Here is a 24,541-nt window from a genome sequence, read left to right as displayed (position 1 = left end):
TTGCAAATATTTCATAAACCAACTGCTTAGAAAAATTGGAAAATTTTAGCACACAAAGCCTCAAGTATGGAGAATTACATAATGTTATTGTATTTGCAATAGGAAATAATCGTGATGTCGAATTGGATATATTACCCATAAAAATGTAAAACTAGACTTGATACCATGACAAAATTTGAAACTGAAATTAAAATTGTTTTAAAAACAAAGAAGTTATAAGCAATCAAAGATTGCATTCAGAGGTTGTCCATCTCTTTTTAACAACACAAAGTTTTATATGTAATCTCTATGGCGATACCCTCGTATGACGTCACTAGTGGGTGTCTTCCTCTTCCTCTTGCATGCTAGTAAAGATTTTTTAAAAGCAGCTTCACTTTCCGGCACGTTCAGTGAGAATTCTTCACCAGAAGTGATACAAAAAATTTAGTCCGATCTCCTATAGCCAATGGTGCCAGAGCTTCTTTTCTCAAAATGGGTGATGGCACATCGAAATCTCTACCGCTGGTTCATTATTTATCACACAATAAGCCTAAAATCATAAAGAATCCTTAGCTCATACTGTCAAATTTCCAAAATTTCAAATCAGACCTTTTGGAAATATTCATAAAAGTATCCCTTTTCTCCCAAAATTACAATGCCCTGTATCTAGAAACAGCTACTTTCCCGAAAATGAATCAATAAAGAAACTTGTCATTATTTTAATGTTATCTAGCTAGCATTTGATAACATCTTGCTGTTGTAACCTGTATCACTCTGTGTTTATTTAGAAGGTCAAAAGTGTTAAGGATACCTAGACGACCAGACAAGGTATAGTAATTATAAATCTAAGCTGTCTGACGAAAAAATGTACAAAAAACTTAACTCTCTAAAGCTGGAAGAATGTCATCATTTCAATATCACAACGTAGTTTAAATATTGTCCTTGAGAAATACAACGAAACTGATAATCAAAGACAAATGCATAAAGTCGTCTGTATTTCATTATCTCTCTTTGTTAAAAAATGTCATTTCCTTTAGTTTTTTTGTCGCCACATTGCTAACGTTAGACACAAAATATTAAAAAAAAATTATTATAAGTTTTAATTAAATACTTTATGGAAATAAATTTATGGTTTTTCACAAGGATAAATAAAAGTACATGCAATAATGGATGTTTTATTAATAAAGTAGAAATATTTTCAAAAGAAATAGATAAGTTTTTGTTAAATCTTCACAAATTGTGATATTCGTTGTGTGCGTAGTCTTGGTAGGGACAAAAAAAATCGATGCCAACGCTTCCAGTGAAAAATTTTGGCGATAAAGGTGGCTGTTATGACTAATTTGCAATTCTTTACATGTTAATGTTATAGAAAATGTCAAATTAAAATTATTGAAAAACACTAATTAATTAAACTTAATGGATTAAAAATTGTGAAAATAAGAAATTAAATTGCACAAATATTATTTTTCAAATGTAAATTATCATAATTATTTATTTAAATTTGTGAGATAATAATATTAAATTTTCAATGTAAATCATAAATGCAATCCATAAAATTATATATGCATCCATACAATTCTATAATTAAAGTAGTGTATCGTTACCATGGAAACGCCTCCAATAAAACTCACGCACGGTGCGAATATCAATCGGATGGTTGAAATGGTCGTCTTCACTTGAAAGTCTTGTTAAAAATAGTTATTATAAATGAAAAGTTTAAATATTTTGATAAAATAAATAGAATCACTTGATAATTAAAATAAATTTTCTTTCAAAATAAAATTATTTGATTTTTGAATTATCTTAGAATGATTCATTACCATCCGGTACAAAATTCAAGTATTCTTTATATATTTATATTTCTTTAAATTTTGCAAAAATCAATTTTGATATAGTTGTAATAAATACAATGTCAATGTTATGCCAAATTATTCCAACATGAATTTTTAATATGAACAAAAGTGGTTAACCTCGAAACTTTTGTAGATTTCTCAAATTGATACGGGGTTTTTTTTAAATATTATTTTAAAACAATGTAAAAGTTTATTTCCTATTTTATTCCAAAGCGTAGTAACCTTTCTAGATAACACTCTGTTTCGAAGTGGAAATTAAACAATTTTTTTATAAGGTTTTATCGGAATTAATATTTTTTAACAAATATCGTCTTAGAATTTTATTTTCTACGTAATTCAACAAGGGGGCCCGTCACTACTGGGACACTCTGTATATTATTTTAATATTCCAAATTTTTATTTTTCATAAAATTCAAATTTGATTCCTAGACAGATTTTTTTTTTTTAAATCTGAATAACTTAATATGCAGGTCAGAAAAATTTGTTAAGCAAATTTGATTTTACTTTTTTCCAGAAACTTATGTTTTATTAAAATAAAATCTATTTTGAATCGGGTCATTTTTGAATATTTAAAATATATTTAAGTATATTTTATTTTTAAATAAATCTCTCCTACTGAGTTATTAAAAATTGCATTGTAACAGATTTATTTTGAACGAAGCCGTGGGCAAAAGCTAGTTGTATATATACAGGTCAATATTAGATTAACAAATTACTTTTATTTTTTTTCCAGATACTTTATGCATTATTAAATTTATTGTAAATATCGAATCGGGTCATTAAATCTGTTAATTTAAAATTTATGATATAATTGATAAAGAATATTTTATAATGATTACCATCTTGAATTTTATTGTTTTATTATAAACAGTGTGTCGCATTTAAGATGAAGACACCAATGTATTTTCATTCAGCGTGACGGGTCAGATTTTAAGATACTTAAGCGAAATTTGAACTTACATCGTAAGGGATGATTAAAGATACTAAAATAAATTATTAGAAAGAAGTGAAAACAAACAATTGACTGAGTTAATTGTTGAAATCCATGCATAGTCAGTGTTGATTTCTTTATCACATTACACATACAAACATGTAACACATACATAACTGATAATCAAGTATAGTACATATTATAAAATTTCCGCCTAATTGGCGCCCTCACGAGTAAACAGTGATGTTTACGAAAAAATGTTTCAAACAAAAGTTGTGTAATTTTTGATAAGGAACATTTTTTACATTTAAACTTTTGTTCTATCTCTAACGGTTTACAGACCCAATTGACCTATGATGCTCATTTACGAACTTGACCTCACTTTTTACGTCCTGAGTACGTTGTAAAAATTTCAGCTCGATATCTTTTTTCGTTTTTGAGTTATCGTGTCCACAGACGGACGGACGGACAACCGGAAATGAACTAATTAGGTGATTTAGTGAACACCTATGACAAAATTTTTTTCTTAGCATCATTATTTTTAAGCGTTACAAACTTGGGACTAAACTTAATATACTATGTATATCTCATATATACATGGTATAAAAACATCCAAAACGAAAAAGAGATTGCGATGCTTTGAACTGTCGTTTATCTAGATTCCATTGTAATCGTTATAATCGATGTCTCTATAAGTGATTTTGATGATAGTTAATAGTCAACAACGCACGTAGACGATAATATTCTTAATGATAATTATGATGAAGATGATTTCCATATCATGACTTTTTATTATTATAATATGAAGAGCGTGATATTAAAGGATATTCATTTTATAATTTAATATGTTTAGATGAATATTTTAATTTTTTTAATTCATAATATATTTTAATAACATAACATCTTGTTTATGTTATGGAAAATTTTATTATAATTTAAAGATTTTATAACTTTATAAAAACACGTCCAAAAAAAAACAACTGCAGCGGGACTTTTTTTCTCATATGTGTTAATATACAGGATGTTTATTTCAAAAGAAAACACGTCGATTTATATTTTGAGGGGGAAGTTCAAAAATGTTACTTAGAAATTCTTCTGTTTCATCCCTTCGTCCTCAGTCATCCCTACTTTGAAATTTCAAATGGCATTCCCTACCTTGTGATACGTTTGAAAAGGCATTTTTGAAAATGAACACACTTATACCATGTATATATGAAATATATCAAGGTATACTAATTTTAGTTCCAAGTTTGTAACGCTTAAAAATATTGATGCTACGAACAAAATTTTGGTACATGTGTTCATAAACTGCCAGTGAACATGACAACTCAAAAACGAAAAGAGAAATCAAGCTGAAACACACGCTTTACGTCCTCAGGACGTAAAAACTGAGGCTAAGTTCATAAATGAGCAACATAGATCAAGATCATGGGTCAATAGAACCCATCTTGTAAACCGTTAGAGATAGAATAAAAGTTTAAACGTAACAACTTTTGTATGGAACTTTTTTTAAAAAAGGTTTTTCCTTTAATCGATTCTTTTATCATTTCTTGCAATTTAGAAAAAAAGAAGCTAAAACTGTCTGTAAGTAAGACTGATTCGTCTTTTAACATATTTATAATAAAATTATTTTATGCATTCTTTTATTATATCGATTTTTTTATAAAGAATTTGAGTAAAACTCACGTAGAAGTAATTTTAATTTGCAATTAAAACTATGCTGTTTTCCATTAATAAAATTTCCATCTCACATAATTGTATTATTTATACTGATTTTTTTAAGCTAATAATTAATTTACTTAATAATTAATTCTTGACATGCAAATTAATTTATTTTAACTATAAAAAATATTTTGGAGTCGCCGATTAAATTTAAAACGTGACTTATAACATAATCGACATTATAGTTAATTAATAGTTTCTTAAAATAATCTTCTTCCCTTTTAACCTTTCTCCGCGTAGCTCTAAGGCAATTACCTACTCTGCTTCTTGGTTAATCTGACCCTTTTATTTGGATTATTTTAGAGAGGCTAACCTTGATAACTTCAAAGTGTGTTTTCGAGCCTATTAGTACATTAGATCGAACCAGTTAAATTACTGTTTGCTTTAAAGCTCTCTGAAAAAGCAAAGTAAGTTTTTGCTTACTTTGTTTTTTCAAAGATGGTCTGGCCTCTAAAATAACCTGGGATTTTAAAAGGTAAAGTGTAGGAATAAAGATGTCAAACCGGACTTTCGTTTCAAAATTTATTCTATCTTAAACAGAAAAAAAGTTAATCGCGGTACTTCTGAAAGTATCATACATTTTGACTCCCCGGGTCTTCCAGGAAAACCTATTTTATTTTTTATGCTTACTCGATTCAATAATATTAACGAGAGAAAGAGTTGCTCGAGTTAGAAATATACAAATGAGATTCTTTTAAGAAATATAAAATAATTATTGCTCTAATTATTTTTCAGATTTTTAATTTAAAATTAATTAAATTTTTTATTTTCCTTTTTCCAGATACAAGCAGCTGACAATAATACGTATGAATGTGTGTGGTATGGACAATGTAACAAAGATAATATGGGCCGAATGCAGAATTGTGTTTACAATGGGCCTCCAAAACCCTTAAATGATACTAATGCTCAGGTATGTTGAATTTTCCTAGAATGTTTTAAATATTAGAATTGAAAATTTATCAATTTATGATATATTTTTGGATAATATATAATCGTAGATATAAAAAGTAGGTCAATAAAAACTTTCTGATTATGTAGAGAATGTAAAAATTATTATTTTTTCTCTGTGAGTGATTTTTCTAGAAATATGAAATAATAAACCTTGATTAATAAATATTAATAAATTATTTTATAAACAAGAATTTTCAAGAAAATTATGGCTTAAAATCAATAATTATTAAAAAACTGATAGTTTATCAGATACCGATAATAGTTTTTTTGAATGTGAAATTAGATAATCAAAAATATTCTAAAACACCTGAACGATAAAGTTAGAAGTAGTTATTTCCGAATAGTTTCCAGATAAGAAATCATAATGGTTTGAGCTTAGATTTCATAGACAACGAAAATTAGACTGAGAAAAACATAGTGTTGATCTTTTAACGAGTTTCCCCTTTTTGGGGACTTAAAGGACTCCGACAAATTTCGGGTACGGAATCCTAAACTCGTACTTTAGATGATAACATTCTCCATTAATTTATCTTTTTCCTTAAAGCCTCTTCCAAAATGAACCGATTTTGAGGATCATGGCCTATTTTTTAGTTGTTCTGGATACGGAATCCTAAGCCCGCACTTAAAACATAGCTAAGAACACTCTTCATTAAATTACCTTTCAAACGATACAAAAAAATCAAAATCGGTTCATCCGTTTAGGCACTATGATGCCGCAGACAGACAGACACATACACACACATAGCGGTCAAACTTATAACACCCCTTTTTTTGGTTCGAGGAATAAAAATAAAAATCAATATCCAAAAACTTAGGAAAAACCGCGAACATAAATTTATTATCTATTAGTTGTTTGAAAATAAATAAACAGTAAACAATTTTAGAATTTCTCTGATTCATGCAATCCGGTATGACGCAAAATATGCTGATAATATTTTTTTTTATATAAGATTGGATTACAATATTTAATTAAGAATACTTATGATTAAGATAGATATAAGACTTACTTATGACATCATAACAGCGTATTTATATCAGGCCATTATATTTTTAACCAACTATGGAATAATGTGGTGTAACTTGTTCTTCTTATGCTTTCACCAAGACTTCCACGACATTAAACCACAAACTTATTTATGGGAGGAATTTACGGAAAATCTGGGGAAAATACAGCTGAGAACTATCCCACTTGTACTAGACTTCAAATACAAGAAATCCGGGAAAACCGGGCAGTATCAACATCTGTTAGTTACTTAAACGGCTCGTCAACTGCCCTTCAATTCGAATCATCTGGCGACAGAATGATCTGATCCGGGTTATTATTAGCGTACTTGTATTTCGTTCCTCAGATAACCACTTCCAGATTACCATGAATATTGAAAATGAACAGCTTGCATGAGCTTTGAATCCTATCCGTATGGATTAGGGATTAAATTATTAAGTACTATAATTCCAACAAACGCTAGAAATTTTCTAATTTTTATTTTTTATTCCAGGCCTTATTAGCTAAATGGTGTCCACATCTAATTAAAGATGATGGAGAGGGTATTAAAACATGCTGTGATGCAAATCAACTTACTTATTTTGATACATCGATTAAACTCGCTGAAAATTTGTTGGGCCGATGTCCCTCGTGTATGAGAAATTTGGCAAATCATTTATGTGACTTTACATGTGGCACGGATCAATCACGATTTATGAGTGTTACGGAAACACAAAAGAATGCAACAGGTATGTAAATCAATTTTAATTCAATATGTACTCCTTAAGAAAATTGCAAAAACCGATAAAAATTTGCTGCCTTCAATCTCGATAAAACTCATTACATAATAATATAGTCATCTGGTAGTTTTACTTGGAAAGCTTTCCGAGAGTTTTTAAAAATGGGTGATTTAAATATTTTGAGGTGCTTTTCGAATTTCCACTTTGTCACCTCGTATCATTTTCAAAAATCTCGGAAAACTTGTATGGTAAACTCTTTTTTTAAACCTAATGACTGTACTATAAGTTTATTTTGACCCAAAAAATATAAAATCCGAGTTTATTTAATAATTGGAGGCATATTTTCTTATATATCGTTCGATAAGTCCCGTATGAAGAACGATTTTCGAATATAAAGTTAGATAATTACAAAACATCTTCAACGACTTTTCGGTCTAGAGTCTTAATCGAATTTTGTTATTTAGGTGGAGAATATATTCTTGCTGTGGAAATATTTATTACAAACGAATATTTAAATGGTGCCTATGATTCATGCAAACAAGTATCCGTCCCAAGTACTGGACAACGGGCATTAGATCTGATGTGTCCACCATACGGAGCTGTTGGTTGTACACCAGCCAGATGGTTTAAATTTATGGGTAGTGCAAGTGCCGATAATCCTTTTGTACCATTTCAAATCACTTATGTAAATACAAGCTCACCAGTAGAAGATTTTGTACCACTTGATCCAAAAATAACACCATGTAATTTGGCAATCGATGTAAGTATATTTCATTATTATAACTCTATTTTTGACGCAAATTTTGAAAATACGTACAAACATACATTCTAAGTAAAAAAACGCAAAACTTGAACCATTCTAAGTGATATTATTATAACAGTACATTTATAGGTACTGTTATTTAGTTCGGAGGTTAAAAATGTACGATCTTATTCATTTTGTTATTTTTCAGGAAAACAGTTCAGCTTGCAGTTGTGTGGATTGTGAATACAGTTGTCCAAAACCACCAGAATATCCTCCAGATCCAGAACCATTTGTAATACTCAATTTTAATGGTTATTCATTTTTGCTGACATTGTTATACGCCATTTTTGTCGTCGTTTTTCTTTCGTGTTCGTATTGTTGTAAACAAGGCTCAGTTGGTAAGTTTTATACCATTTTATTTTTATAATTGTGAATTAATTTCTAAGAATTTGGGAAAATAATGCGAGTGAAGTTTGTTAATGGGGGAATTTAAGAAAATCACTTTTAAATATTTATATGGTGTGTTTCAAAACTATCGCAACAGGAGAACAGTCATAACTTTTCAGGTTAGAGAACGGAATTCTAAGAAGAAAGTTCCTTTGCTACTTTGGAATTCGATGTATTGGATTCAAAAACTCCAAAGTAATATTAACCTGCCCTTCTTCATTGTGGTATTTTTGGAACAACCTGTATTTAAAATCCTTTGGGGCTTTGTTTAAAGAATATTGATTTAATTTTCAAAAATTTTAAATTAAATTCTACGAATTTTGGGAAAAGAATTCAAAAATATATTTATTTAAATAGTTTAGGGTTAAGTCATCACGAAATTATTTCGAAATTTCAAAAAGTATGTACCCTTAAATTAGAATTAGAACATTAAAAATCAAATTTAAATTCTTAATATTTTCCAAGTCATTAGAAAACTATTTCTCCTAAATGTTTGCTACAATTTATTTTCTTTCTATATAAAAAATTAATTTTTTAATTGTATGCATGACTTAATTAAATTCTTTAATATTTTTAATTCTTTTATATTTATTTATTTTAATATTTTTTGGTACAATATTTACTACGGGGAGGTAAACAAACCTTTATGGAAATAATAAATTTTCAGTGTCATTTTATTAAATATTTGTTTTCCGTATTTATAGTTGTAAACGGAAGTTAAAATGTGTTCATGTCAGAAGGTTTTTAAAAATATTTTATGTTAAATTTATCAAAATTTCTTTAATGTCAAGAGTACACTTGTCAGGCATTATGCAAATATTTTGACCTGGTTATCCGTCTATTATTTAAATAATTTAAAGATTTTATTATAATTTTTTTTAAGAGAAGATACACAATCTGTATCAGTCTCGAACTCCTTGCATTAGTTTATTAATCCCGATGTACAATTTTCTCAAAATTTCTTGTAAAAAAAGCGTGCATCCTTTTTCATGGAGCCCGAAAATTGGCAATGGGCAGCTGTTACAAACGATATGTCAATATCGATGGGCCTTCATTATTTGAAACGAAATTCATTATCTTTATACTGAAAACTACCTTCTTTTTTACCCGACTGCGTAACGCAAAGGAGTGAATATGGTTATCAGTCTATTTATGTATGTGTATTTGTTTGTTCCTTTACGGCACTCTAGTGACCAAACGCATGAGAAAACCGAACCGACTCAAATCTTCTCAATAATGAGTCCCGACTGTTAAAGTCGCTAAGTAAACTACTGAACTTGTTTTTTTATTTAACGCAGTCGGGTTTTTTGATTTTTTAAGTTTGTTCACGTTACAAATTGAAAAATTCGATTGAAATTAATATATATTATTCAATTATAAAAATTTGTTCAATTATCCGAATAATATAAAATTTTAATTATTTTATACATAAATTATTAGGTTGATATTTAACGTATGTTATAAATATATTACGTAATAAAACACAATAAGAAGGGTAAACGACTCTTTAAAAAATATTCGTGATACGATATAATCACGTGAATAGTGAAAATGTCTGCATTATTTATAGCTATATACACAAAAGAAAATAATTTTTTCATAATTCACAAAATTTTTTAATAAATCACTTGAGAATAAGAATCACTTGAATATATAATTAACAACACAAATTAAGATGGAGTAGGTTTTTGTTTTTAGATTTATTAAGATTTTCAAATAAAATTTATGCATGAATTATTATAAAATTGTGTGCATTAACTTTTCAAAAATGGTGTTGAATTTAAGTAGTTTTTATTAAAAAAGTAATTAATTTTATTTTTAAATGATAATTATCAAAGTAAAAAGCATTTTAATTAAGGTAATACAATCACCGGAGTCACGTCACACTTTAAAGTTTCAAAATTCATTTTAAATCTTTTGAAAAATATAGACTCTAGCAACCCTTTTTGTGTCAAAATAATTTAAAGTTTACTTTTTGTCAAGAAAAACTTTGAAATTTCTTCAAAAAAACAATTTTGCTGTATATATTTGAGCTGAATGCCTATCCTCCTTAGGTCCAGTGATTGTACTGCCTTATAATATGCTAAAATGATAAAAAAATCAAGGTTAGCAATAAAAAAATGGAGAACTTAGTTTTAAAAATAAAATTAATATTTGTAAAAATTCAAAATATTGGTTTGTTTTGGGATGAATTTTGAAAAACAGGAGATTTCTACTTTGGTTCTTTTCTCGGAGTCGCATAAAGAAATTCTCTACGTACGAGCACTTTTAGTAAGATTTACGCAAGCTTCATTCTGTTTAAATAACATCTCACAATGCTTGTTTGCTTATTTTTTACTGTATATAAAGCGAAATTTTCACTATTGCGATAAACGTCTGCGTTGATTTGCATTTGTAAAAGAGGAAAGAGGTGACAGGTTATAACCAGAGTAAGGATTTCATAAATTGGCGAAATTGAGATTCGTTTCGGGATATTCAAGAATTTCGATTCCGCAATAGTGTACTTATTAAACTTTCATCATTTTTCACGGTTTACCCCAGTATTAGAGTCTTATCTGATCCTTCTTCTGAAACAATTGATTAAAAAAAAACATCTACAAAGTAGAAATCTTCCTTAAATAAAAATAACCTTTATTGGTGATGGTATAAAAAAAGCTGTTGCGTTTTTAGAGAGGTGGGCCAAGATAAAATATTCAAGAGGTTCTAGATCAGGAATCCAAGTGTACTTTATGTGCCCCCCTTGCTAAAAACTCTACAGTATAAAGTATGAATCGAGTATCAATTATGAACAGATTTTTTCCATTTGTTAAATTGCATACATTTTTGAAAATTAATTATCATAATAAAATATTTTTATTACTCGTAAATGAGGTTATGGGATCAATTTACACATAAACATCCGGTGATTGTCATCTATGATTCTTAAAGATGTACATAAAGATAGTCTAGGAGACGAAAGTTTCGAAAATTTATGTGTCGATTGCTAAAAATTTATAAAGCCACCTATCAAAAACAAAAATGCATTGAAAGAAAACCGTCTAAGAAAGAAGTTTGTACAAAATTGAATTTCTTACTTGTACTATCTAATCCAGCCAAAGCTTAGAGTTATTCAGGGAGTGATATAAGAACAAGACTGCCACAAACAAACTTTATACTCCTTGCAACGACTCCAGTAATTATTTTCGCTAATAAAATTCATATTATGAATTGAAAGATGGATTATTTTTATATTCGGTACGTAGATTTTCGAACATCGTCTCTTTGAATTAGAATATTATATAAGTTAAAAAAGGGAGGTGTAAAATAGCCAAAAAAAAAGGGGGGGGAGAGTTTTGAAATGTTTCTGCACTGCATTAAAATGTTAATAACATTTTTTTTTTTAATTAAAGTGAATCTTGAAAGATACATGTCCACTTTTCTTATCATGTCATAGATAAAACATAAATGGTAAAACACTATACTGGATACCTAAAGACTCGGGTTCGATTCTTGACAGCTGTCTAATTTTTTCGCTTCTTTATATTACTTATTTTAAAACTGTAATAAAACGGTTTATCCATTGAAATAAGAATGAAATAAAATTTAGAGCTGGTATCCAAATGATGTATTGATAACTGGGAGTTGGAACCCTGCCAACTGGCGATAGTAATTCGTACTAATTAAAACGGAAAATTGACCCGTTTTGAGTAGTTCCAGGTTACTTACCATTTATCACCCATTGATAGTTACCGAAGATTTTTTGAAGAGAAAAATTGTTTGGAAAATCACCCCCTAACCTTACGGGAAAAATCTTCTCCAAGTTAAAATTGTATTTTTGTAGACACGTATCAAATCAAAGATTAATAAATTTTTTCATCGCAAAATAAGAATCCATAATTTATAATCGTATTACAAAAAATACAAAATTCCTTTTATTAATAATATATTTTCATTTTGAAATGTTTCAATCCACAAAACTGAGGATAAATGAAAAAAAAACACTAAAATTAAAATTGTTTGCATGGTAAGTTTTTAAATTAATAAATAAAAAAAAAACGGTGGTTGAACTTTTTGGGACGCATCGTATGTGACATGGAATTTTGTTGTATCGTTTTACAGTGGACACTATAGAAACACGCGGAGCACAAGTTGGACGTAGATTAGCGGGAAATACAGTTCCACATTCATCATCCAGACTTGCGCTTGGTGCTGATCAAGAGGATAGTCCTTTACAATCAAATCGTTCGAGTAGGTTTTCTTAAATTATATTTTATATACCTAATTCAAACGATTAATTTTGCTTAAATTTTAATATATATGTTTGGGAAGATTACGTTTGTCTATTCTTTTTGTGATGTCTAAATTTTTTGGGGAAAACTTGAAGGAAGTGTCTTTGTTATTTTTGAAAATTGTTTTACTACATTCAAAAAACGTTAACCAGTAACAAGTTTATCGTGAATACGCCACTGTATTACGTAAAAAGTCTATTTGTATGTTCTAGAGATGTTTTTGGTTTGTATAAAGCTGTTTTCAGATTGAGCCAACAAAAGGAACGTAAGAGTTCATTGAATCGTTAATAAAACGTCTACGTTAATTTTTGTTTGCTCGTTCTGGAAGTGGTGAGAAAATGCTTGAATAATATCAATGTACATTTTTTAAGGAGTAAAGTTGGGTTTGGGATAATTTTGGGAGATGTTTTATACTAATTAAAATCTTTGCATACTAATACAAAATATTTGAATTTTACTTTCGATTTACTTATAATATTTCATTTTTAATAAGCTTTCGTCGAACAGACATGTTTATCCTGATAGCTGAATTTTGAGATTCTGTATTGTTTCTGTTTTTGGAATAAAGATGACAAAGAAAACACAAAAATTCAGTTTTTTTGACGACTATGTATTAGTTCTTGAGATACAGCCGAAAATCTCTACAAGATGTAGGATTTCGAGGGATGTCATAAACAATATTCGCCCAGTCATCAAATGAACCCGATTTTTGAATTTTTTGGGTCGAAATTACTCTTTAAACCGAGTTTTATCAGTTTCCGAAATAAAAATTGCAAAAAATCGAGCAATGTTTTATCTCCAATTTCGATCAAACTCATTTTAACCCAAAAACTACAAAAATTGGGTTTATTTAACGATTGGATGAATAGTTTCAGACAAATTTTTCGATTTGGCTGAAAGCCAACTTTAAGGAGGGTGACTCGTCAGTAATAGAAAAAAATTAATTCATCATCAAAGTGGAAAAGAAGGTACAAATAATTTCAACCACAAGTCTAAACTTGCCCTGGTGCTGGTACTACCATAAGATGTTGTTTAGGTGTCTATTGAACGGTACTCGAATTAAGAAAATGAAAATCAATATCTTGACTTGTTCTTCTAAAAGTACATTGATCTTAGTTAAGGTTCATTGCGTCCATTGTGAAAAACAAATAAACTTCTCTGTAATATAATGACTAGACTTTTTATTAAAAATAATTTTTTGGTTAATAAATCATAATTGTGCCAAGAAAATTTTTCTATTTTGCTTTTTTCGTTCATTTTTGTTTTAGTAATTGTGTGTGTTTTTGCATTTTTTTTTAATTTACTAAAAATATTAATATATTTATTTGCTTTCAATAATTATATGTTGCTTACTAATTTTCAATAATAATTTTTATTTTTAATAAAAATCATATCTCACATTACTAAAAACAAATCATTTTTTGTTATTAACTATTCATAAATTCGGACAAGTGTAAATTAGAAATTTAAATATATGTCTAGCCGGTGTCTTGCCATGACCCTGGCTACAGTCCTTACAAATTTTCAGGCGATTTGAAATAATTACCAAATACTACGATTAAACCTGTATTGAAGTTATTTTTATCAAAAAAATAATCTTTGCCCAATTTTGGCAAAAAAATTCCTGATTCATGATTTCTAGAAGCCTTTTGTAGGCTGTCCGTCTACAGGTCTATATCATTTACTACACTTCTAATTTTAACTAAAAATTATAGCGAAATAAAAAAAAGTAATAAACCCTAATAAAAATTTCCAAAAATAATAAAAAGTTATCATTTTATCAGAATATTGATAATGACTAAAATTTTGTTTTGTTTTCGCTTTTTGGGGGACTAAATTTTTGTGCAAATAAAAAAAAATCACTTAAATTACTTCGTTTTACCCTTAATTTGTATTAAATTTGACTAAGTAGTTACACAAAAAGCTAAGAGTCACGGAAAGTGAGATAAAAGAGAATTAAAACAATAATCGTTTTTAACGAAATAATACTTCAGTCATTCTTCCGAAATTTACGTCTAAAGATGGCTAACTTTTCGGAACAAAACATATTTTGTACAATGAATTAACACATTGTTCAGACGCTAAAAAGTTTTAAAGAAGTTAACACTTTCTTTAAGTCATTGAATAAAGCTGAGAATATATATGTTGTTTATTAGCACGTAAGCTTGCAAATTTCCAAGTAAGAACACCTCTAGCAGCAGCTATTAGTAAATGCATACGAAAAACCAAGTACCCTAGAGAGCTTTTCGATAGTACAGTGCGAATTCTTATATCTAATCGCGTTTATCGAACGTATTTTATCTGAAAAATTGTTCCAAGCACTATAATTAGAGCAATACACGAGCATGCTATTTATAGAGCATGTATATTCTCAGCCTAATATTTATATCTCACTTTCTGTGACATTACACAATCAGTGTAGTTAGCCCAAATAAAAAATTTATTAGAAAATGATCCCACTTTAGGTGTAATCGCCGATAATGAACATGAAATGCCAACTCACGCGATTGGAGATACTGCAATCGATGACGTACCAGAATCATCTATTTGGGAACGTTTTGGTGCAAATACAGAAACAAATTTACAACAATTCTTCCAACAGCTTGGTACAAAATGTGCAGAATATCCATGGCTAGTGTTGTTCATTGGTTTCATGGTTGTGTGTGGTTTATGCCATGGTATCATACGTTTAAAAGTCACCACCGATCCAGTGGAATTATGGGCATCTCCATCGTCCCGCTCTCGAATTGAACGTGAATACTTTGATAGTCATTTTGAACCATTTTATCGTACCGAACAAGTTATTATACGTGCAGTGAATTTACCAAGTTTCGTACAGAATACAAGTTCTGGTCCGGTACAATTTGGACCAGCATTTAACATGGATTTCTTATTGGAAGTTTATAAATTACAACAAAGAATTAAGGAAATTGGTGTTGAAACTGGTGAAAGTTTGGCAAATATATGTTTTATGCCTCTGGAATCTGCATTCTCCACAGAAAAAGATATTACGAAATGTGTGGTACAAAGTATTTGGGGATATTATCAGGATGATATGGAAACATTCCTTACAAATGATACTGATTCAGAAGGATATGCCATCAATTATTTAACTCATTTTATCGAATGTTCACAGTAAGTATTTTATTTTATTTTATACTATGATTTTGAGAGTTTTAACGTCATAAAATTTTGTTATCAACTAGTTTGGCGATTATCGAGTAGCTTTGCTCAAATATTTGATTAGAAAAACTATAAAGGGCTAATGAATTCTCCTGGTCTCAGTTAAATAAACCCTTGCCATTTCGCTATGCTGCATTTAAACACCAAATTTTCCTTTTTTACAGAAATAATTACCTTTGGAATTGTATGGCACCATATGGAGGTCCAATCGATCCTGCTATTGCACTTGGTGGATTTTTACAAAAAGATGATACCCTTCTAAACAACAATCAATACGAGAAAGCAACAGCCGTTATTTTAACATTCGTTGTAAATAATTATCACAACAAAACAAAATTATTACCAGCAAAAATATGGGAAGAAAAATTCGTTGCATTTATGAAAAACTATACAATGTTTGAGCAACCCGATTTTATGGATATCGCATTCACATCAGAACGATCAATTGAAGATGAATTGGATCGTGAAAGTCAATCGGATGTTTACACGATTTTAATATCATATTTATTAATGTTTGCGTATATTGCGATAGCCTTGGGTCACGTTAACGAATGTCATCGTGCTTTTATCGAATGTAAGATTACACTAGGTTTAGGTGGTGTTGTTATCGTTCTTGCATCAGTTGGTTGCTCCGTTGGAATATTTGGATACTTGGGTGTACCAGCAACACTAATTATCGTCGAAGTCATACCTTTCTTAGTATTAGCCGTTGGGGTGGATAACATATTTATCTTGGTTCAAACACATCAACGTGAGCCTCGTAAACCAAATGAAACACATGCTGAACATATTGGACGTACTTTGGGTCAAGTTGGTCCATCGATGTTAATAACAAGTGTCTCGGAATGTTGTTGCTTCTTTTTGGGAAGTTTATCCGACATGCCTGCAGTACGAGCTTTTGCTTTATACGCAGCAGTTGCATTGTTAATCGATTTCTTGTTACAAATATCATGTTTTGTAAGTTTATTATATTTGGATACAATACGACAAACCGCAAATCGTTTCGATATCTGTTGTTTTATTCGAGGTCGTAAAAAAGATACTAGTATCGAAGTGAGTGAAAGTATTTTATATAAGTTTTTTAAAGCAGTCTACGCCCCATTTTTATTGAGTAAACATACACGGACATTTGTTATGGTGGTTTTTGTGGGATGGTTTGTTATTTCGACAGCGCATTTAAGTAGCATCGATATTGGTTTGGATCAAGAACTATCAATGCCTGCAGATTCATTCGTTTTAAAATATTTTAAATATTTAAAAGATTATTTAAGTATTGGACCACCAGTTTATTTTGTTGTGAAGAATGGTTTGAATTATTCCATGGATACACATCAAAATTTAATTTGTGGTGGACAACACTGTAACGATGATTCGTTAATTGTTCAGTTGTATCAAGCTAGTCATGTACCAAATTATACGTTTATTGCACGGCCAAGTTCCAGTTGGATTGATGATTATTTTGATTGGTCGAAATCGAGTGCATGTTGTAAATATTTCCCGTCGAATAATAGTTTTTGTCCACATGAAAGTAAGTGTTTTTCATAATTTTTAAAAAAACTGAAACAAAAATTTAGTTCATGTTTCAAATTGTTTTTTTTTTTGTAGATTATGATTGTATGAGTTGTGAAATCGAACAAAATCAAATTCAACGTCCAGTACCAAAAGATTTTGCAAAATATGTCTCCTACTTCTTATTGGATAATCCAGATGAATCCTGTCCAAAAGGTGGTCATGCTGCATACGGACATGGTGTAAACATCTTAGACAACAATCCGAATGGTTTATCAACAGTGGGCAGTTCATACTTCATGACATATCACACCGTATTAAAGACATCATACGATTATTATGAAGCAATGCGTCGTGCACGATTCGTTGCAAAAAATATCACCGATACCATCAACAAACATTTAAGTGATATGCAACAATTAACTGATGCGAATACAGTTGAAGTGTTCCCATACTCAGTGTTTTATGTGTTCTACGAACAGTATTTAACAATGTGGCCAGATGCGTTAAGTAGTTTAGGAATTAGTTTAGGTGCTATATTTGTAGTGACATTTTTATTAATGGGTTTTGACTTTTTCTCCTCGTTAACGGTGTTAGTTACAATTACAATGATTGTGGTGAATTTAGGTGGTTTAATGTACTTCTGGAATATATCAATGAATGCTGTCTCCTTAGTGAATTTAGTGATGGCTGTTGGTATTGCTGTGGAATTTTGTTCACATTTAGTTCATTCATTTGCCGTATCGGTAAAAGAGACTCGTGTTGAACGTGCTAAAGAATCTTTAATTAAAATGGGTAGTTCGATTTTTTCGGGTATTACGTTAACGAAATTTGCTGGAATTATTGTATTAGGTTTTGCAAATAGTCAAATATTTCAAGTGTTCTATTTTCGTATGTATTTAGGCATTGTTATTATTGGTGCAATGCATGGTCTCATCTTTTTACCAGTACTTTTAAGTTATATAGGTAAGAACAGGGTTTAAAATTTTTTAATTTTCATTTTCTTTTTTTCAGTGTAAGATGATACTTTAAATAGGGAATTTTGTTTACATAAAAAACCTATGCAATTTCATTTCTGTAATCAATAATGAATTTCAGGAGCTTTTTTTTAAGTATAATAAGTACCTAAACTGTGCCTAATTTCATACTAATTCGTTTATATTCGCGTGTGACTATACTTTGGGATCATTAGACCCATTCTAAGGATGCCTAGTCTTGTGGACAGCCCTAGAAAAGGAAATCCACCAAATAGTACTGGGTAAAGTCCAACGGTTGGCATCCATACTGATCTCCGAATCTACGGACAGCCACTCTATCCTTATCTAACATAACCTAGAAACAACGTCTTTATACTTTTGTTTCATTAAATTTTGTTTCAAAAGTTAACTACTCGAATCATGTGAATGAAACCATTTTACTCAGCTCCATCATATTTTAATGCGTCTTGGCGATTTTAATTTTGTAACATAATTACTTTTAAAATGTATATAGTTTTTGAGTTATTGCAGGGTGGAATCAAAAAACCTATTTTTTTTTTTGAGTTCATAGTTTGAGCTCTAAAACTTTTCTAAATTCCAAAATTATCATCTTAAATTTAAAATTTATCGTTTTAGATTATTTTACGGAACTAGTCTCATGTAAATATAAATTAAAGGAAGCCAAGAAGAATGTTTAAACAAAAACTAAACCCAACTTTGTATAGATTGAATAATCGCCGCTATATAGCTTGCACCATTTTTTATGTCGATATGTAAAAATTTTATAACTTTGCAAAAAAACAACCAATTTCTATTTTTATTCAACTTGGTCCTTTAAAGTATAATCTAGTGTTTGATTTCAACATCAATCAAGGGGCCATCTCTATTAGCTAAAAATGTACCGTTTTTTGCGTTTTGGCCCAAATAGTCACTTTTTGGGCATTCAATGGCGATTCATAGTTCTCGTGTAAAATCTCCGTTCTCCAAATGCGGCAATTTTGCTCATAAACGCCGCCAGAAAATGTGAAATAGGGCCTCGTAAGTCATCAAAATTTGTTTAAAAAATGCGGTTCAGTGTCAACCATTTGACCGACTATTTGGTGACGATACGTTATTTTTGGGTTCTGGGCGACGCACTTTTTAATCATTAAAATCAGTTCATTGGAAATTGAAAAAATTTGACATCAAACGACCAATGGTGTATTCAGACGGTGCCTCAGAAAATGATTCCTGGTTAAAATTTTACTGAATTGACATTTCAAAAAATTGTCTAATGAACTCAATCGGCTGACAAATGTCAATGTTATTCAATGTTTGCATACCGACATAAAAAATGACGCACCCTGTATATGTATATATGTAAATGTGACTAGTTCCTAATTTCACTAGGAAAACTAACAACTAGTAAATTTTTTAACGAATAAAAATACGTGGATAAAATTTCAAGAAAACAAACTTAAAGAAAAGTAATTTTGAGCATATTAATAATTTTCCCCTAGGTGCATCAATTAATAAAGAAAAATTAGCCGAACATCATAGGAAAATTGGAAGAAGTAATATGCAAGAAACTTCACTAAATCGAGTAAGGCTTTGATTTGAATACAATATTTTTTATTGTAAATGCAAAAATTATGATTTTTTATTGGCTTATTTATAAATTGTAAATAAAGGTGATGGGGGCAAATGGGCATTTTTATATCAAATTTTTTTAAATCTTATTGCTCTGCAATTCATCACTATATACACGTTTTTTTTAAAACACAAAGGTTATGGTTACAAAGTATATCTCTTTTTTCTATCTTTTATAAAAATTACGAAACATCCTTTGTTTTCATACAACCGTTTCTTTCTGGAACCATGCAAAACACAAAACATGTTTGAGAACTATAATGAAGAATATTTTTTTAATTGGAAACAATTTCTAGCCTTTGATAAGGCCATAGTGATAATACCATAGACCTAACAAAAAAAACGGATCAATTGACACAGTTGACGAGATATTATCCAAAACCTCATGCAAAGAGCGATTTCTCGAATCGATTTCAGTAAATTAATTAAAAACTATTTGCTTAGTAATTAAATGGACAGAATTTTCGCGATTTTTGAAGTTTATGCGATTTTTAAATCGATAAAAATCACAAAAATTTTCTACATATATTTCTCAAACATGGTTTTTTAGCATAAAAATTTTACGCTTACATTTCCATTAAACTTCAATTTATCGATAGTTTCTTAAAAACTTGATGTGAAAAATGGATGTTTAAATTTATTTAAATATTTAATCAAAATTTATTACAATTTAGGCGTGATGCAAGGCAAATTCCGTCGACGACGAGACGGTAGTGATGCCGTTGGGAGAGAACGAGATAGTAGTGAGCACAGACCCGAATCATCCACAACAGTCGAACCAATCGCCTCTATCAATACAACTACTGCTTTGTTGTACACGGATCCATCTCAACGGAGCACGCTCGAATCACGACATCATTACGGAAGTATAAATAGAGAAAACTTGATTACGAATTAAAAATAGTTGAGGTGTGGAACACAATATTAATCCTAAGAGGAATATGAAATTAATAATTAAATAATAATAATCTATTGGACAAATATTTTTTAATACAAATACTTTTTTACACATTTTCACTTGTTATTGACACCGAAAATTTGCTCCGAAATGTCGAAAATAATAAGTTACCATGTAACAGAAATGGATTTTCCAATTTTGATTTACTCTATACTTAAAATAAAAAAACCAAAAATAATCAGGTTTACCTTATCGAACTCTTGCGACAATAATAAAATAGGACAAAGCTACATTTATATCTCAACGTGGTCTTGGACCTTTAAGAATTATTATCTATCGATTTGAGAGAATGTCAATCCTAACGTTATCGGTCACGCTTTCCAATATCAAACAGTCATGTTTTAAAAATTCTAGCTCGACCCGTGCAGAATACCGCAGTGCAGTATTCTAGGAAGATCTCGCGATGTGACAACAGGCTATAGAAATTCCGAATTAATGAAATGTTTCGATTCTGAATTAATGAATTGTTTCGTTTACACATATCAAAAAAATTTATGTTTTTGATTGGTCTAAGAATTTCAAAATTCATTCCAAATGATGATTCGATTATTAAAAGTGATCTTTAACAAGTGATGTGCTAAAAAAAAATTCTAAAACTAAAAAAAAATTGAGGTATTCTCTATTTTTTATTAAAATTATATAATTAATCACAGATATATTATGCAAAGTAAAATTTTTTATATAAGAAAGTGCCTTTTTAAAAATATATTAAATTTGTAATTTTTATGTAAAATTGATGATAAAATTGATTAGACAAGTTTTTCTATTGAAATTATATAAAATAAACCTTAAAAAAATTGTCTAAAATGATGTCGAACAATTTCGCTTTATGTATGTGTTTATTATTAATTGCTTTGCAAAAAAAAAAAAAAAAAATCAAACGCCTATTATTTCGTATACATTTTTTATAAAAAAATTTGTGTAATTCTGGCACTAATTTTGGATTATGGAACCGGAAAAATTGGATTGTCAAATATCCGTACGAAAAATCATAAAAATATTTTAATCATACACAGCTTGCGTACTATATGAAAAGCTCACAAATAAAACTTTGTTAATATTTCAAATTCAGAGTAGAAAAAATGCTATTGCCTCTGTTTAAGCCGAAATAACTTCAAATTTCTTTTGCAGTCAAAGTCATGGCATCTTTTGTGCCCATTTGAACGTAAAGCAAGAACTACTGAAGATATGGATTTGTGATGTTTTATAATTTCTTAGAAGATTAACAAAATATATCTTCTCTCATTATTTATGGCAGAAGAGTTAAAGTGTATTCTCATACTGACGCTTGACCCTGAGTTTGAGCGTTAAATTAGGTCACGTGTTCAGCTTAGACCGTGCTGGGATCTGGGAAAAACTTAGCAAGGTCACATCATAAAAAGCTAAACATAGTTTAGCTTTTATTCTCAGGATTGATTTTGACAGTATTTTCAAATAGATACAACAATTTAAAATATTGCAGACAATTTTAAACAATAAACTTTTTCGTTGCTCATTTTTACAATTTGACGCTGGATATAACTCTATATTTTTCAGCTATATGGATATCTAATTTGACGCTCAAAGCCAGTTTCAAGCGTCATCATGAGATCTTTACGCAATTATTTTATACAAAGGTAATAACGGTTTAAAATCGATAAAAGTTTGGTTACGTAATACCTGCCTTATTTATCACAACTGTACTTAAATCAAGTACTGTTATTGTGACTTTATTATACTTCAAATTTTCAAGTATTCGTTTAAGAAGTCTTGCGGTATATTATGGCAATCCTGAATTAATGACTTGATAATATTTATCAGTATTTTCAAACATCAGCCTACTTCAGATTCTCAGAATATACTTATAATCCAGAAATAGTTTTGAAACAAAATATTTCAGTGTAAACCATCCATTTATTTTAGAAAAAAAAAACATTTTTTTCTTCGTTTTCTCTATCATTTTCGTTTCCTTGACTGTACAAATTGAATCAAAAATATTATAACTGTAAATTAGAGTAAAATCCAAATCATTCCAATAAATATTTGTGTGTATTAGAGAATCTATAGATTATCATTATAATCATTCCACCCACGAAAACCTTGCGTTTCATTATTATAGGAACATGTTGGTTGAATACCAAAGTCTTCAAGAACTTTCACCAGCATACCAGCCAGCATGCTGCTATAATAAAGGAACACAAGCAAAAAAATCTAGAATTTTGTTTGTAATAAGTTTTCTTTGTTAAGAGTTATATATTTTTATTTTGTATAAATTAATTTAAAAAAATAAATTTAAATAATTATTTTTATTACAAAAAACAAAGTATTCGTTTTAATTTTTGTGTAGAAAAAAAATCGGTTATAAACTGGGAAAATAAGTTATATAGTGTTTAAATATATTAAACCGTTAAGTTAAAATGGTACAAGGAGCTTATTACAGTTATTGGATTTGTTTAGAATAATGATAACCTGCAGATAATTTATGTTGAAAAGTTTTGCCACTAAGAATAGACTTACTCCGTCATAAGATATTTGGCTTTTGTAGGTTACCGGAATAAGTATCTTCCTAAGAGGTATTTTATTGATCTAATATTATTAGGGGGTGACTCTTTTAAGTAAAATCTCTTCTTCTCAAAGGAAAAAAGTTCACTCGTCGAAAAGACAACCTGGAACACCAAAAGGGTCGAATTTCACTTCCAAAAATTGTAATAAGCCCCCGATTTTCTTATAAATTGTTTCTATTTATTCAGAGTGCACTTCACACAGGGTATAAAAAATAGAGTTTATATTACTTGCAATATGAAGTTGAAGGGGAGAGGGATGAAACGAAGTGATTATGTGCATTTAGATGTGTCAAGTTTATCGTAAGGTGATTTTAGAATAAATAATTCGAATTTATTATTTATATTACTTTTTTTAATTTAATATTCAGGAGAAATTTTATTCTTGTTCATTTACAGGGGGTCCCCCGAAACTAACGTATTCGGAGATGGTCAAATTAAAGAAAGTATCATTAAAAAATTAGGACTTCAGTCCTTTTGATATTTGATGGAGACACTTTGTATAAATAAAAATTGAACTGTAAATTTTTTGCTCTATTTTATGCAAACATAAAAATTTCATTTATTCTTTATTTATGACTGATCAAATCTTGGAATTATTATTATTAATTTAAGCTTTACTTAATATCACAAATATGTGGAATTCATTGAAATCTGGTTCAAAATTTTCATAATTTTTTCTAAGACCAATGTTCCTAAATATTATGATTAAACAAAGTTTTTCAATAAAAAAAAATTAGTGACACAAACTCATTGTGTCACAGCTTTAATGAAACGCTTTGAATAAATTTATGTATACGCGCGTTAACCTTGAAAATAATTGAGAAGATTTATCAGTTGCTTATTTTTTTTAAATAGTTTCTCTGGATTGAATTTCTATTTTTCCTTGTTTTAATGAAAACAAATTCAGGTATTAGTTAATATTGCAGTGTTATCTAAATGAAAGATTATAGTTAGTTACTTAAATACAATATTGTCCAAACATTTTAATAGTTGTGTATTCAAGCTTTTTTTGTACTTGGAAATTGAACTAAAGATACAAAAATTGTGAAGAATGCTCTTTTTGCCAAGAAAAATTTTAAGCAATTACACCACGATAATCTTCAAGAAATTATTAAAATGTGTTA

At 29.3% G+C, this 24,541-nt stretch overlaps 1 protein-coding gene across 2 annotated transcripts in view; it reads left to right on the top strand.

The window, feature by feature from the left end:
* The window catches only part of LOC123301866 (NPC intracellular cholesterol transporter 1), a 35,109-nt gene extending 13,823 nt beyond the window's left edge, over positions 1-21,286 (top strand). The window contains exons 2-11 of one of the 2 annotated variants that reach the window (XM_044884804.1): positions 5,267-5,395; positions 6,933-7,167; positions 7,623-7,918; positions 8,112-8,301; positions 12,449-12,577; positions 15,084-15,753; positions 15,966-17,329; positions 17,407-18,276; positions 19,787-19,869; positions 20,591-21,286. In XM_044884804.1, the coding sequence (XP_044740739.1) occupies positions 5,267-5,395; positions 6,933-7,167; positions 7,623-7,918; positions 8,112-8,301; positions 12,449-12,577; positions 15,084-15,753; positions 15,966-17,329; positions 17,407-18,276; positions 19,787-19,869; positions 20,591-20,596 (3,972 nt within the window). In that variant the 3' untranslated portion in view covers positions 20,597-21,286. The remainder of the gene's footprint in view (positions 1-5,266; positions 5,396-6,932; positions 7,168-7,622; positions 7,919-8,111; positions 8,302-12,448; positions 12,578-15,083; positions 15,754-15,965; positions 17,330-17,406; positions 18,277-19,786; positions 19,870-20,590) is intronic. The other variant, XM_044884805.1, reaches the window with a different exon arrangement.
* The last annotated feature ends 3,255 nt before the right edge of the window (positions 21,287-24,541 follow it).

This window comes from Chrysoperla carnea, chromosome 5, assembly GCF_905475395.1.
Source record: "Chrysoperla carnea chromosome 5, inChrCarn1.1, whole genome shotgun sequence".
Lineage (NCBI taxonomy): Eukaryota > Metazoa > Arthropoda > Insecta > Neuroptera > Chrysopidae > Chrysoperla > Chrysoperla carnea.
The sequence above is the reverse complement of the archived record's forward strand: the minus strand, read 5'-3'. Positions and strand labels throughout refer to the sequence as shown.